The sequence below is a fragment of the Temnothorax nylanderi genome, unplaced genomic scaffold, assembly GCF_030848795.1.
Source record: "Temnothorax nylanderi isolate EJ_2023f unplaced genomic scaffold, tnyl_v1.0 TNYL_tig0268_pilon, whole genome shotgun sequence".
Taxonomy (NCBI): Eukaryota; Metazoa; Arthropoda; class Insecta; order Hymenoptera; family Formicidae; genus Temnothorax; species Temnothorax nylanderi.
In genome coordinates this window covers 43,807-61,064 of record NW_027249330.1, presented here as the reverse complement: position 1 = coordinate 61,064, position 17,258 = coordinate 43,807, and the positions used below count along the sequence as shown (strand labels likewise).

At 34.9% G+C, this 17,258-nt stretch overlaps 1 protein-coding gene across 4 annotated transcripts in view; it reads right to left on the bottom strand.

Annotated features, from left to right (window-relative positions):
- The window catches only part of LOC139780231 (fatty acid synthase-like), a 113,267-nt gene that overhangs the window by 79,165 nt on the left and 16,844 nt on the right, over positions 1-17,258 (bottom strand). For 3 of the 4 annotated variants that reach the window (XM_071718766.1, XM_071718768.1, XM_071718767.1), the window contains 2 exons: positions 9,951-9,993; positions 9,685-9,878 (listed from right to left, as the gene is read on the bottom strand). In XM_071718766.1, coding sequence (XP_071574867.1) covers positions 9,685-9,853 — 169 coding nt within the window. In that variant the 5' untranslated portion in view covers positions 9,854-9,878; positions 9,951-9,993. Of the gene's footprint in view, positions 1-9,684; positions 9,879-9,950; positions 10,185-17,258 lie in introns of those variants that run through there. The other variant, XM_071718769.1, reaches the window with a different exon arrangement.

Genomic DNA, 17,258 nt, shown 5'->3' with positions numbered 1-17,258 from the left:
TGTGTGTAAAAAGTTTATTAATAAGATGTAAGAATGATAAACAAATTATAAAACTGAAAGATTTTAAAAAGAAAATAGAAGAGCGATAGATGCATTAAAGGTTATTGTTATACGATCCAAAAAAAAGAAGAAAAAGAACACATAGACGATTTCGAGTTTTACAGAGTGTCTGTACTATAGCATAAATCCCGCATGCTAAAAATACCGTATATCCTAAATAGGAGGGATATACAAGATATCAAGCTAAACAAAGAATACAAGAGCTATGTACTTGTATTTTGCTGTATTCCATCCTTTACTATCCCTCTACACTTCCCACTCGGCATGTTATAGTATGTTGCTGAAATATTGAAATATTCGGAAATGGTGCAGAAATATTTCGTTAACATTTCATTTGTAACTATGCATCTAAAATATTTCAGAAATGTACCTGCATCATGTTTTTTATAATATTGCATTAACAATATTTCTGAAATCTTTCAGAAAGTTGTTTACAATATTTGTAAGTTTCTGTAATATTGCAAAAAAATGTAGCAGATGCAATATTTCAGAAATATTTCTGAAACATTATAAAACTACTATTACGTTTGCATTGCACAAATAATATTTCTATAACATATCAAACGCAACATTGCATTTAAAATATTTCTGAAAAATCTCTGAAAGATTGCGTAGGTAATGAAAAATTGAATTGCAGGCAGTGAATTTCTACAATATTGCAGAAGAAATATTGCAGATGTAATAGTTTAGAAACATTTCTGATACATGATAAAACTATTATTATGTTTACATTGCACGCGTTATATTTTTGAATGTTTTACATATACAACATTGCATTTGTAATATTTCCGAAAAGTTGCTGACAGACTTTAGAACTTATAAAAAATTAAATTTATTATTATATAATATAATTATTGCATTTTATTGCATTTTTTCTCTTTTAATAAGAATTTTCTGATATTCCAAATTTTGTCATATGGCATTTTTAATATAAAATATAAAATACTTAATAATATTTAATATAAAGTAATATTTGACGTTGACTGGCAAAAAAGATTTATTCGTATATCTGTATTGTTAATATTGTTTTGCGATAGCTTTATGCTCATCAAAATAAGCAAGTATAAGAAAGAAAGAAGCGTCAGAGTCAGAGGATCACCACTACCCTGTTCCATCATCGATGTCAAGCAACAAGGTGCCCGTATACTACTTGGATGGGTGACCGGCTGAGAGAGCGGACTTCGGACAAATAAAACGCGCGGCGGCTATACGCACATGGCTTAATATATTTTTTTTGTTCCGGTAACAAAATATTTCATTTTTCACATATCAACAAATAGTTTTTGCGTCAGTAACAAAATTTTGTTTGCTAATACAAAACATTTTTCTCAGTGTAAAATATACCTTAACAAAATTATATCACAAAATTGTTTTACCTAACTCAACCTAAGTGATATGTTATTTCAAAAAAATATATGAAATCTTTAAATTACGCCAACTACAAAAAGAATATATATATTGCTTTGAAAAATAATTGTAGTGCAACTACTCTTAAAAAATAAAACAAAATTGTGTTACCTAACTCAACCCAAGTGGTATGTATCTTTGTATTCCTGAGGATCTTTCTATCAACCCAAGTGGTAGTAGTTTTAATTCTCCTTGATAAAATTATAATATTACAAAGAATCATTTAATCATTTTAATCACAAAGAATTAAAGAGGTAACATTATAAAATAAAAATATTTAATTAAAATAAAATAAATAAATTTTTCTTGTAAAAAACTTGGCGCTGCTTTTTTAAGATTAATCTAGACAAACTTGCATAGGTGCATAAGCATATGCATAAAGAGATGGATTGGTCTATTTCCTTTTGCACATATATATGAACCAATCAATTTCTTACGCTTATGTTTATGCGCGATGCAAATTTGTCTGGATAGACTTTAAAAAAGCAGCGCCAAGTTTTTTACAAGAAAAATTTATTTATTTTATTTTAATTAAATATTTTTATTTTATAATGTTACCTCTTTAATTCTTTGTGATTAAAATGATTAAATGATTCTTTGTAATATTATAATTTTATCAAGGAGAATTAAAACTACTACCACTTGGGTTGATAGAAAGATCCTCAGGAATACAAAGATACATACCACTTGGGTTGAGTTAGGTAACACAATTTTGTTTTATTTTTTAAGAGTAGTTGCACTACAATTATTTTTCAAAGCAATATATATATTCTTTTTGTAGTTGGCGTAATTTAAAGATTTCATATATTTTTTTGAAATAACATATCACTTAGGTTGAGTTAGGTAAAACAATTTTGTGATATAATTTTGTTAAGGTATATATCACTTGGATTGAGTTTGGTAACGCAATTTCGTGATATAAAAATAATTTTGTTAAGGTATATATATATATTCTCTCTTTGTAACTGGCGCAGTATTAAATAATTTCACGTATTTTTTTTTTAAATAGATACCACTTGTTATTTAGGTTTTTTCGAGGTAGATATCACTTGGATTGAATAAAATAACAATTTTGTAATTTAATAATTTTGTGAGACAATTTTTGTGAGACAATTTTGTGAGATAATTTTTCGATTGAATTTACAAAATACATTGCGTGTACTTGGCACTTTTTTTTACCTTTTTTGAAAAAGGTAATTTTGTACTGATATCACCTATTTTGTAGTGTTAAGCAAGGATCTGCAAAACATTTTTATTTTTTATTTTTTAATTATTCACAAAATTAGCAATAACAACAAATACATAAAAATTAATAATATTTAAGTAAAAGTAAATTATACATTTCTCACAAAAATTGAAGGAACACTAAATTTATCTTTAAAAATAGGCAAAACTCGAGCAGCGGTAACTTTGTTAAAAATGAATAAAATTTAAATTTCAAGCTTAAAACCTCTACTTTCGAAAGGTTACTATTATTCGTCCAATTTTTATTATGTCTAGACATAATTTTAATTCTGCCGCTAGGGAATTTTTAAGTCGATTCTTATGAATCAAGCTTGAATTTGATGTCTAGGTGTCCCAGGTTGCCGATAACGAGGTCCACATAGTGCGCTCCGTAGTTTTCGGTGTCCAGGTGTATTAATACCTTGAATTCGATGTCCACGTGTTCCAGGTTGCCGATGACGAATTCCAGATAGTGCGCTCCATAGTTTTCGGTGTCCTGGTGTAATAATACGTTGAATTCGATGTCTAGGTGTCCCACGTTGCCGATGACGAGGTCCACATAGTGCGCTCCGTAGTTTTCGGTGTCTACGTGTATTAATACCTTGAATTCGATATCTACGTGTCCTACATTCAGATTTAAAGTTATTAATACACCTAGACACCAAAAACTACAAAGCGCACTATGTGAACCTCGTCATCGGCAACCTGGGACACGTAGACATCGAATTCGAGGTATTATTACACCTAGACACCGAAAACTACGGAGCGCGCTATCTGGACCTCGTCATCAGCAACCTGGGACACCTAGACATCAATTTCAAGGTATTAATACACGTAGACACCGAAAACTACGGAGCGCACTATGTGGACCTCGTCATCGGCAACCTGGGACACCTAGACATCGAATTCAAGGTATTAATACACGTAGACACCGAAAACTACGGAGCTCACTATCTAGACATCGTCATCGGCAACCTGGGACACCTAGACATCGCATTCAACGTATTATTACACCTGGACACCGAAAACTACGAAGCGCACTATGTGGACCTCGTCATCGGCAACCTGGGACACCTAGACATCGAATTCAACGTACGATTACACCTGGACACCGAAAACTATGAAGCGCACTATCTGGATCCCGTCATCGGCAACCTGGGACACGTGGACATCGAATTCAAGGTATTAATACACGTAGACACCGAAAACTACGGAGCGCACTATGTGGACCTCGTCATCGGCAACCTGGAACACCTAGACATCGAATTCAACGTACGATTACACCTGGACACCGAAAACTATGAAACGCACTATCTGGATCCCGCAATCGGCAACCTGGGACACGTGGACATCAAATTCAATGTATTAATACACGTAAACACCGAATACTACGAAGCGCACTATGTGGACCTCGTCATCGGCAACCTGGGACACGTAGACATCGAATTCAACGTATTATTACACCTGGACACCGAAAACTATGAAGCGCACTATCTGGACCTCGTCATCGGCAACCTAGGATACCTAGACATCGAATTCAAGCTTGATTCATAAGAATCGACTTAAAAATTCCCTAGCGGCACTTTCTGCCAAGCGTAGGGTTCCTTCTTTTCCGGCAGCGGTGGTAATACGATGTAAGGATACGAAATCTCTCCAGATAAACATGAAGCAATTGACTCAATATGTATTATATATATAACTAATTTACCTAAATAGAAATCTTCCTCCTGACCGATAAGTCTATCGACCTTATTTAATTTACCTACTAGATCGATCGAAATACGCGCGCGATATCGAAACTGGCGATACCTGCGCCGCCAGCGTCGAAAAAGTGAAAGTGACGCGATTCCAGCCAATGACATGAGAGATGATGAGAGACGGTCGACGTATCTGACGTATCTTACGTATCTTACGTATCTTACGTATCTTAATTAAAATTTTTCACATTTGGACTTTGCGTCACAATATCTCCGCTCGTAGGGCACGTAGCGGAAAATATTATAGGAGATACCCCCCCAAAGTCGACCCCAAGCTATCGATCAAGCCTACTTAGAACTTGATCCGTTCACTCGTTATCGAGATCTCAACATCTTGGGTACTCGCAACCCGTCGCGTCGCGTAAAAGAGTCACGGTCGGTCTCGCTCCGCGTGTACTTGGCACGAGACACTACCGTGTCTCTTGATTTGAAATATCTCTGAAGTGTTTCTGCAATATTTCGTAGATATATTTAAGAAATATTTCATAATATTACCAAAATATTGCCGAAATCTTTCAGCATGGTTGCATTTGAAATAATTGCGGACATTGAAACATTGCCGAAATAATGTAGAAACGGTCGTGAAATATTTCTGAAATATTAATGAAAGGTGTAATATTTCAAATGAAATTTTGCAGAAATGTTTCTGAAATATTACATGTCGAGTGGGTTATGTATCATGAAATAACCATTAAACCTTTTACATTATCCCTATACGGTAATCATTTTACGTAGTCGTAATATATGATCGCGCTACCCTTATGGAAAAATACACTCAACTTTTGGTGTTAACCGTTAAAAAAACACCATAGAAAAACCCTTAAAGTTGGGTGTGATTTTGGACCGCCAATTGAAGGTTAACCATCATTTGAAGGTTAATCTTCAATTGGCGGTCCGAAATCACACCCAACTTTAAGGGTTTTTCTTTGGATGATGGTTAACCTTCAATTAATGGTTAATCCTTAAAAATGACGGTATAAACCCTAAAAATATGAACCCTCAAATGAAAGTAACTCCCAAAGAGAATAAACCCCATATTTAAATGTTCTCAATTTGCTTCCGCCGATAATACATACCCGCAAAAGAGAACATCACCACACACTATGCAAAGTTTATATATATATAGTATATATATATATATATATATATATATATATATATATAAAATAAGGTTTTATTTTGTGTGCCAATTATTTTCACCAATTATCTCAGAAAGTATTAGTTTATTGGAAAAGTGTTTCAGATAAAAGTTGAAAGGTTCGAAAGGGGCCAATAGACGATCTTATTGGATTTTGAATCCTGTATTAAGCCCAATATCCCCCCGAGAAACGACCCATCGAATCGACGTCTAATTGACGTCGAAAACGTATATCGAAAAGTAATTGAAATATTCATCGATTTCGATTGATTTATGGCACAACTTTCAATGACTTTTCGACTCAGAATGAACCGATTTCAACTCGATATTGATTAATTATTATTATTTCCTCACTGCAGATATGGGCCGATTCATCGTCTCCGATTAACATGATCCTCCAATTAAACTTTTCGGCTCTTTCTAAGGAGGGGAGATCCATAGACTTGCAAGTTGCGAGGAGAAGACGGATGAATTGATGAGGGGGATTATTTAAAAAAGGGAAAATATCTCTTGGAGATTGAGGAAAGGTTTCCTCAATGTATTTGACTAAATAAGAGGCTTTACTACAGTACAATCCGCAATTAAATATTACATGATTAATATTTTGCATTGAGTTGCCGCAAGGGCAGCGTTCGGCTGATGACAAAGAACGAGACGTCTGTCGTAACGTGGACATAAAGTAAACTATACATAGAAAAACGTAAGACGTAAAAGACTGTAAAATATATAGCCTTTCGCAACTTACGTTATTCTCTACCTCATTTTAGTCTATTAACAGCTTTCCGAAGTTCCGATCACGGACTTATATCCAATTGCAGCACTGCTGTTTGGCGCCGTCGGTGCTCAACGAAATATTCAAGTCGTTGCTCGGTTGCCGGGTTGTTTGCGCACGCGCAGCAAATGGCGGCTCATACATATAACGCAAGTAATAAAAAGCTGTGTTCAGCAGAGAAAACTACTTTGCAATTGTTGTAAAATTTGTGGATGTGATTGGTTATGCTTTTAATTTTGGCCGAAACTAAGAGTAATACACCAATCAAATTCACGAATTTTACAACTGCAGTTGCAAAGCAGCTTTCTGCTGAATACAATTATAATTAGTATAATGCCTGTATATAGATGCCTATATATAAAAACTTTTTTACTTTCTGTCTTTAATATTTATTTTTAATTATTTACTTTTTTTATTTAATTTAATTATGTTTAAAAAGTAATGGCAAACACGGCAGGTTTGTCTAGAATTCTTAGATAGGTGAGCGACAGAAAGAGAGTTCCTTTGAAGTCAATTTTGTCTTTATTATGTGTAGTTATTTTTACAAAAAAAGAAAATATGTTGACGTGAAAGAAATTGAGAGTAACTAAAAAGTTTTTACATTAGTTGAAATAAAAGCAAACCAAATCAGTAATCTGTCTTGAAGATAGAATAGAAAATAAATGAACTGAAATAAAAAACCAGATCTTACAGGACGGAATTAAGATGTCTGGATTACTGATTGAAAATGTGAGTCCGAATGTTTACTGAAACGTAAATACCGATTATGAAAAAAAAGAAGAAAGAAAATAAAAGAGAGGGAAGTCCTCTGCATTAATATCTATAAGATCGGTTCTTGGGCTAGAATTTCAAGCCAGAGCCATAAGAATGAAAGTAATTCTCAGATCTCAAGACGAATATAAACTCTAGCAGAGGCCCTTGTACTTTTTTGATTAATGTCTGTCTTCAAATATGGCGTCCCAATGAGAATCTCTTAAGGGCCCCACTCGCTGGACCGGACTCCTCGCCTCGATCCTCCCTCTCGGACGCTAGCTGCCGCAGCTCTCCCTTTCCTAGCGGTGAGCTCTCCCTGGTGATCCGACTCTCGCTCGGTTGGTCTCCAGAACACGCGCCGCAACGATCAATCCGTCAAGAAAGAGGTAACGGACTCGACACGTTCGAAGAAACGCAAGCAAGCGCGGCCATGACACCTAACGAGTGAGGAAGGAGGTGGGGGCTCTTTGAGAGTGGCGACTCGCGCGTCGCGCCATCTAATGTGAAACGATCGGGCGTTGTAAAACGCGAAAAGAATTCGAGCGCAATATCTGAACAAATTATTTAATTTTTAATAAGTCCAATTATTAATATTTATTTTCATAATTGAACTTATTTTTTATTTTGATAATTATAAATACAAATATCTTATTGTATTAATATTTAATATTAATAATTTAATTAGTTGCTTAATTTAACTTCTTGTTTAATAAATGAGCGGATGCAGTACTGAAAATGTACCTATTATATAATATTTTAATTTTCAAAATTGTCAAATTACAAACAGGAATTTTGTTGTGACTTTTACAGTTATAAAGTAACTATTTAATGGAAATGGAAGCCTAAAAAAATTAATATTGTAACGCAATTATTATAATGCTCAAATCATAAAATATTTACATTATTCATGTCTGCCAATACAATATAATTTTTTATTCATATTGCATTCTATATAATGGCAATGTTATTATATATTTGACAGGCAAATCAAAATAGCTTCGAATTGATATTGAAATGATGAAATATCGATGTCTTAACAGAAAATACATAATTTGCCTGTTTACAGTCTGGCGCGATAAATGTATGTCACAAATAATCTCTTCTTTTAAAAAATGTCATATAGCACAAACATCGAAATAAGCTTCAAATTTCGAGCATTATTTCGATATGATGTAATATCGATGATTTCGACGCCAATTAGACGTCGATTCGATGGGTCATTTCTCGCTGGGAAGGGCCTAAGTCAAATTTTTTAAATGAAAACTCCTATTTTTTATTGTACCATCTTTCTCTATTAATTAATTTGAACAACTTTTGTTTGAAAAATTCTTTTATTTGCCTAATACTTTTTGAGATATTCAAGGAAAACTTGGCAACTTTTTCAATATTTAGCTTATGATATCTTGATAATTGTTTGCCAGAGGAAAAAGTGGTATAGAGGACTTTTTGACTTGATTTTGTCTTAAGAATATGCTGTTGCAATAGCACTCTAATTTTTTTAAATATTTGTAAACACTCCAAGAAGATGCACACACAAATATTTAAAAAAAATTGGAGTATACTATTGCAACAGCACATTTTTGAAATAAAATTAAGTTAAAAAATCCTCTGTACCACTTTTTTCTCTGGCAAACAATCATCAAGATATCACAAGCTAAATATTGAAAAAGTTACCAAGTTTTCCTTGAATATCTCAAAAAGTATTAAGCAAATAAAAGAATTTTTCAAACAAAAGTTGTTTAAATTAATTAATAGAGAAAGATGGTACAATAAAAAATAGAAGTTTTCATTTAAAAAATTTGACTTAGGCCCTATTGGGCTCAATACAGGCCCTGGATCCAAAATCCAATAAGATCGTCTATTGGCCCCCTTCAAACCTTTCAACTTTTATCTGAAACACTTTTCCAATAAACCAAGCCGTCAATTGACACTTAACAAAGATTAACACAATAACATTTAAACGACACCCAACGATAAAGGGATCATGGCACTGATTAAATCGACATAGAACATTAAAGTTTAACACCCTGTTAACACCAACCCAACATCCAACGATGAGGATCAATCTCCAACCTACACTAAACATTGAGGCTTAATCCCCAACCTACACTTATCATTGAGAATAAACTCCCAATATACACTCATCATTGAGGATTAAACCCACAACTTACCTAAACCTTAATGGTCAACACTCAATCTACACCTAAACTTAAGTGTTGACACTTAACTTTGATGACAAACACTAAACTTACGCCCAAATTTGAGTGTTAACTCTCAAATTTGGGCGTAAGTTTAGTGTTAACACTCAAATTTGGGTGTTAACCATCAAAGTTGAGTGTACTTTTTCATAAGGGTACTTATTACATTGAGAAATCGATTCAACTCACAACACGCAACTCGAAAATGTAGTGTTACACGCAGTTCTCACTATATCATTTTAGATTGTGTATCATGTACGGTCGTATTTTCACTTATTTATTGTACACAAATATAATTATTGCAGAAGAGATAGCATATCATTTATCTACCAATCAGGCATGAATGCAGAACTATCGTGCATATGAAATAATCACCTGTCTTCCATCGCCCATGATCTGCTCTAACAAGGTCTTTTTTATTGAAAAGATTTTCTCGCAACTGATTCATATTGTCTGAATCTGGAAATCTACCAGCAATACCAGAAATAACGATCTCCTCGCCGGGCTGAATATTCCACAATCTATATGCTTCTGTGTCATCCATGATTTCTATTATTTTCTCGGATAATCTAGAAAAGTGCTATATGTGTATTTTATATATACTTCTTTTTCTTACTTAATTATTATACTGTCAACTGTACCTGGTCTTGATGTTTGTAGTATCACTATGATATTGTTTTAGTTCTGCGGAGAAATGATTCTGATCACTTTATAAACCAATTGTCGAATGACTATTGTAATGTAAATCAGCCATATATATTAGTCCAGGAGCCAGCGACCTTTTTTAATGACCAAAACCACAAAAGCTGAAAATTTTTCCTAAGCTTTATTTGGTATCACTAGTAAGTGAATGGACCTCCAGCTGGCGCACTTCCGGGGGGTGTAGCTGCGGCAGCCTCCCACACACGTAAAATAATAATAAAAAAAAAACTAATACCGCAAAAGCTGAAACTTTGTTAACATGTTAATTATGTTACAATTAAATGAAAAAACGTATCCAGCCGAATTTAGAGTGGGGGATTATGCCCCGCTTTTCACGTAAAGAAGTGAAAAATATGCGCTGAGTAAACTGATACCGCAAAAGCTGAAATTTTGTAAACTAATAGTTAAGTTAATAACTTAAACGAAAAAAACATCCAGCTTTATATTTAGTGGGGGAAAAGTGCCCAGCTGATGCAGTGAATGACGCTGTGCATCGGTATGCGCTCGGGCGCGTTGTATCTTTGACTGCATCAGCTGGACACTTTTCCCTCACTAAAGCTGGATATTTTTTTCGTTTAACTTATTCAGTTAACTATTGTATTACCAAATTTCAGCTCTTGCGGTATCAGATATTTATACTTTTCTCATTAAACACAGAGCGTCCATTATACTGCAGACGTTATTATACTATCTCACAAGTTTTTGAATTTAAAGAGTTTTAGTAAATATTTACACATTTAAATATTTATACTTAACATAAACAGTAAATGTGGACATTAAAATGCGAAAAGTAAATATTTACACATATAAGTGCAAATAGTAAATATTTAGATAGCGACTTTGTATAATACTGAGCCAAGATTTAATACTGAAGTTTTATGATATACCGAATAGCCCAACCGACCGGCACACGGCTCGTCTCTAGAATTTTTATTTCGGTACCTATATCGAAATTTCTAGAGACGGGCCGCACAGCGGTCGGTATGAAAGGCTCCTTTTCTCCTACCACAATAACGTCCTCAGACACGGCATCGAATACGTGCAGATAAACAGCTGCGAACCGGCTCTGTCCCCTCTCCTACTCAAATTTGGCGTCTCTATGCTCCGAATTTGCCAGAGTGACGCCAAGCTATCTAGTGCGACCGTTGAACTTGTACCAATCGGAGCTGCGACAATGTCTAACGTACATCCGTTTTGCGTATTTTGCTCCAAAAAAAGCGGAAAATTAAATCTTTTTCATGCGGACAAGTTAAAGAAGTGTATAGCCATATTAAAAATTCGGAAAGACGCTGGTTTGGCTTTCTCGAACGTTGTGTTGCCGGAAAAGCCGATCAGTTTTCAAGTTTATCACAGTCAGTGCCACAACCGTTTTACAGCATTACCGCCCAAACAGGGAGGATATGATCCGAAAAAGCAGGCATCCTCATCTTCAAGTACAGAGTAAGTGCTTCTATTACAAGATAAATAAGTGTAATTAAAATATTTTTCCTTAAAGATTATAAAATTAATTTTGATCTTACATTCTGTAAAAATTTTTGTTTACATTAATACATTAGTACATTATCTCTAGTACATTACTCTTTTCTATATCATGCATGCATGATTCATTATAAAATTATTTTTTATTTACGACAGTGCTGTGGAAGGCGAGCATGCCGCTGGAAACGAGGGTGTTATTGAAGGCGTGGATGGCGGTAGAGGCGAGGCTGCAGTTGAAGGAGAAGGCGAGGTTGATGCTGAAAACGAGAAAGCTAAACGCGAAAATGTCGACGCAGGCGACGATGTCGCTGGGGGCGAGGATGCCACTGATCCAGACGATGTGGCTGTAGTTGACAATGTTGACGTATCTGGCATTGTTCAAGAGGTATCACATAATCCTATTTGTTTATTTTGTGATAAAAATAGGAAAAAACATCAAGGCCGGGAGCAACAATTACATCTATTAAAGAAGGAAAAAGCATTATCAACTATGCAGCAAATTGCAATGGACTTGAACGATATACAGTTCGTTCAAAAATTGCATAACTTGGCGTTAGAAGACAAATTAATATTTTATCATACGATATGCCGAAAAAAATACGAAAATACAGCGGTATCGAAGAAAAGTAAAGAGAAGCCAAGGACAGAGTGGCATACAGCTCGTGATGTTCATTCTCAAGCATATGAAGAAGTATGTAAATTTGTGTCAGAAAATATCATCGCCAAAAATCAGTCGTTTTTCCTGTCGTATCTGAACACAATATTTATAGATTATTTGGAAGGACACAAGGCAAACACAGATGCATATACGACGAAGCCGTATCATCTAGAAAATCGTCTTCTAGCTACATTTTCAAAAAAAAATAACCATCGTGTCGCACAATAATAAAAAACTTGTGAAACCTTACAAAGGCGTTGTCGTAATGAACAACGAGAAAATTTTATTAAAGAATGTGCCGAAGATGAAAAAAGATTTGAGAAACCCATAAAAAAAAATAAATTGCTTAATTTTACAGATAATATGCAAAAAAGGAAAATGTCAGTGTCAGGAAAAGTTGTTGAACTGCGTATGCAACATGATTTGTTTGGCCAATTGTTATGTATATTGTTGAAAAAATCTTTAGATATAGATAAAGTTTTAACATATCCTCTAACGCCGGTGCCATTATCAATGTGTCACATAGATGGATCTATTTGTAAAACTAATAAGGCAGCTCTATTAAAAGTACTCGAGCAGCAAATTGAGCCGCATACTCCGGAGCATACTAACGTCAAGGTGTTCGATGGATTTTTTATGCTTCATTTGATGAGGGAAGTTCCAGCTACTTACGGAAACATATCTATTAAAATTTTAACTATGTTTTGCTCGAATGATGCGGAAGTTATAGTAATCGCCTTTGATAGGTACATTTTTCCTTCCATCAAAGATAATGAACATTCTTTGAGAGGAATGCAAGTCACACAATTCCACATCGAGGGAACAGATCAAATACGTTCTTCTGATTTCAGTAACGACTTGAAAAACGCCAATTTTAAAGAGGCGTTAGTGAATTTTATTATACAGCACTGGACACTTGATCACGTAGCACCTTTGATTGGTAATAAAACTGTTTTTATAAATTATGATCAGTGCTATAAATATGAAGTCAATAATGGCCACGTAGAAAGGACGCACGATGTTTTATTAAGCTGTCCAGCGCATGAAGAAGCGGATACGAATATCGTTTTCCACGTCTGCCAAATAGATTACGACGCACATGTCACGATAAGATGCTCCGATACTGACGTGGCCGTAATAATGCTTTCTAACATGAGTGCCTTAAGTAACGCTAATGTTAAAGTTTCAATGGAAGCCGGAGTCGGTAATAATCAGCGCTTTATTAACATTAGCAAACTGTATGAAACGTTAGGCCCTAAATTGAGCGCAGCGCTGCCGGCTTTTCATGCCCTGACGGGTTGCGATTATAACCCGTCATTTTTCAAGAAAGGAAAAAGTCGTCCGTATAAAATTTTACACAACTCAAAAATATATATCGATAGTTTTATCAAACTAAGCAACACACCTGACGACGAGTTGCAGAGTACGTTTGATATTACAGAAGAATATGTTTGTCGTATGTATGGATTCAAAAAAATCAACAAAGTCAACGAAGCACGAGTTACAACATTTTTGAAGACATACAATATTGTACGAAACGATGACATATTCCGTTTACCGAAGAATAATATCGACGGATCAGCTCTGCCTCCCTGCAAAATTGAGCTGCACCAACATTTGCTGCGGACAACATATATAGCAAATATTTGGGCACACGCTCATCTTCAGGTTCCAACGGCATTACATCCGACTGATTTTGGCTGGGAAGAGAAGGAGGGAAAATATCTTTTCAAATGGTTCGAGGGTGAGCAGCTACCCTCTTCCCTTGGAGATATAACTATCGATGATGACCAAAACAGTAGTGCAGGTTAGAATAATACTGATATATTTCTCTCATTTCATTATTTTTTTTAATTATTTTAATGTAAATTTTTGATTATTTTCTTTTTAATTTTATCTATATAATTTTAATTTTAAAATAAAACTGAATAATATTTATAACAATTTCGTATAGCATGTAAACTTTTTTTATAGTTAATAATCTGATTTGCGTTAAAATTTTGCTCTCGCGTGTTTTTATATAATTATCATCTATGTCTTTTAATATATTACTATTATATATGTTTACAGATGATGAAGATATTTCACAGATCGACATCAATTGCAGCGATAACGAAAGCGATAATGAGTTCGATGGCGATGAATCCAAAGAAGGCGAAATCTAAAAAATTTGTTGATACATTATTATATTACTTTACGCGTATTAACACTATGTATGCTTATTTTTATTTTTAGTATATTTTTTTAAATAAATACTAAAAAAAAATTTTAATAATTAATAGTAAACATTTTTTATTATCTTTCTTTAGAGCAGAAAAGTTATACGTATATATCATCCAATAACTGCATGGACGCGCTGTGTTTAATGAGAAAAGTATAAATATCTGATACCGCAAGAGCTGAAATTTGGTAATACAATAGTTAACTAAATAAGTTAAACAAAAAAAATATCCAGCTTTATATTTAGTGAGGGAAAAGTGTCCAGCTGATGCAGTCAAAGATACAACGCGCCCGAGCGCATACCGATGCACCGCGTCATTCACTGCATCAGCTGGGCACTTTTCCCCCACTAAATATAAAGCTGGATGTTTTTTTCGTTTAAGTTATTAACTTAACTATTAGTTTACAAAATTTCAGCTTTTGCAGTATCAGTTTACTCAGCGCATATTTTTCACTTCTTTACGTGAAAAGCTGGGGCATAATCCCTCACTCTACATTCAGCTGGATACGTTTTTTCATTTCTTTATAACATAATCAACATGTTAACAAAGTTTCAGCTTTTGCGGTATTAGTTTTTTTTTATTATTATTTTACGTGTGTGGGAGGCTGCCGCAGCTACACCCCCCGGAACTGCGCAAACTGGAGGTCCATTCACTTACTAGTGATACCAAATAGAGGTTAGGAAAAAATTCAGCTTTTGTGAAATGACTAACTCTAAACGGTCGCTGGCTCCCAGACTATATTGCTTCCTCATATAGGAAGCTTTGTTTTCATAAACTTCGTATATGGACCTTTGATCGCATATAAAACTAGATCTAATCAACCAAATGTTAATAAATTATATATGAAATAGGGGTAGAAAAGACCGAAGAAAAAATTGTTTTTTTAGTTTTTGATGCCAATGTGTTCCTTATGTTCTAAAACGTCGAAATATCGCATTAAAAAAAATGTCCGTATGTATGTATGTATGTATGTGTGTGTGTATGTGCCAAATTTACCGAAATTTCTATAACTCCAGAACTAATCAACCAAATCTTAACGAATTATATATGAAATAGGGGTAGAAAAAACTGTAGAATATAATAGAATTAATAAAAATTGCTAATAATAAAGGGGTTACCGATTTCTGTTTTAAAAAACAGCCAAATTTACCAAAATTTCTATAACTCAAGAACTGATTAATCAAATTTTAAAGAATTATATATGAAATAGGGGTAAAAAAAACTGAAGAATATAATGGAATTAATAAAAATTCCTAATAATGAAGGGGTTACCGATTTCTATTTAAAAGAATCTACATGATTGCCCTAATTTCCGCAAATTAGGAGATATCGAGCTTAATTTTTTTTTTATAGATAGAGCATCATTAAAGGTAAGTTGGTGTTGAATTTGGCAATGATCGGTGAAGGGGTTACCGATTTTTGCCTAAAAAGTGTACAAGTTATACATGTAATCTTATATATAGAACGTATCATTAAAGGAAGGTTGTTTTGAATTTCGCGAAGATTGGTGAAAGGGTTACCGATTTCTGCCTAAAAAATATATAGGGTAGACCGTCGTGAGACATGTTAGTTTTACCCTACTGATGACCAGTCATTGCGATAGTAATCCTGCTCAGTACGAGAGGAACCGCAGGTTCGGAGATTTGGTTCACGCACTCGGTCGAGCGGCCGGTGGTGCGAAGCTATCATCCGTGGGATTATGCCTGAACGCCTCTAAGGCCGTATCCTCTCTAGTCAAAGGTGGCAATGATATCTCTAGAAGTCTCGTGAGTCGAAAGGCTCAAAACAATGTGACACACTACTAGGCGGCCGGTCCTCACGGGCCGGTCGTCGCACGAGCTCGGTTTGCCGTACGGCGCCTCTGCCCGTCGTCGGGATCTCACCGCTTACGACGGCACGGCGCGGGCGTCTAACGGTCGAACATGAGTTTCGCGAGTTCGATGTCGAGACTCGGAATCGTCTGTAGACGACTTAGGAAGCCAAATTAATAAATATCTACTAATAATTATGCATAAAAAAACAGGCTTCCTCATAGAGGAAGCAATGTACAGGTTTCTACTTGCACACTTAAAAACTATAAGGAAGCAATGTGCAAGTTTCTACTTGCTCACTTAAACAAGTTTCTACTTGCACACTTAAAAACTATGAGAAAGCAATGTACAAGTTTCCACTTGCACACTTAAAAACTATGAGGAAGCAATGTACAAGTTTCTACTTAAACATTTAAAAACTCCCCAGATAGCCAAATCTGTTCAAACAAATAATGCCAAATACTTGCTACAAATTTTGGTTTCAGAAATGGTACAAATTTGCATCAAAATTTGTTTTATCAAATGTTGTCGACAAACTGCTAGCAAATACGTATCAAAACATGCGTACACAATTGACGCCAAATTGATACCAAATATCGAGCAAAGCTTAGTAGTACCTGATAACAAATTGGCATCAAATTGCCGCTAAAATGAGTTGACAAAACCTAACACCAAATTAATGCCAAATATTGAGCAAATTTTGGTGACAAAGCTTGAGAACAAATTGACGCCAAATACCGAGCAAAGCTTAGCAACTACCTGATAACAAATTGGCACCAAATTGCTGTTAAAGTTTGTTGACTAAACCTAACGCCAAATTGATGCCAAATATTGAGCAAATTTTGGTAACAAAACTTAAGAACAAATTGACGCCAAATACCAAGCGATGTTTAGGGCGTTTCATTCAGATGGCGCGACACGTGAGTCGCCACTTTCAACGCGCCCCCACCTCCTTCCTCGCTCTTGTTCAGTGTCATGGCCGCTCTTGCTGCGTTTCTTCGGACGAGACGAGTACGTTTTCCTTCTTTCGTAACTGATTGAGCTAAGCGGCACGTATTCTGGAGACCAACCGAGCGA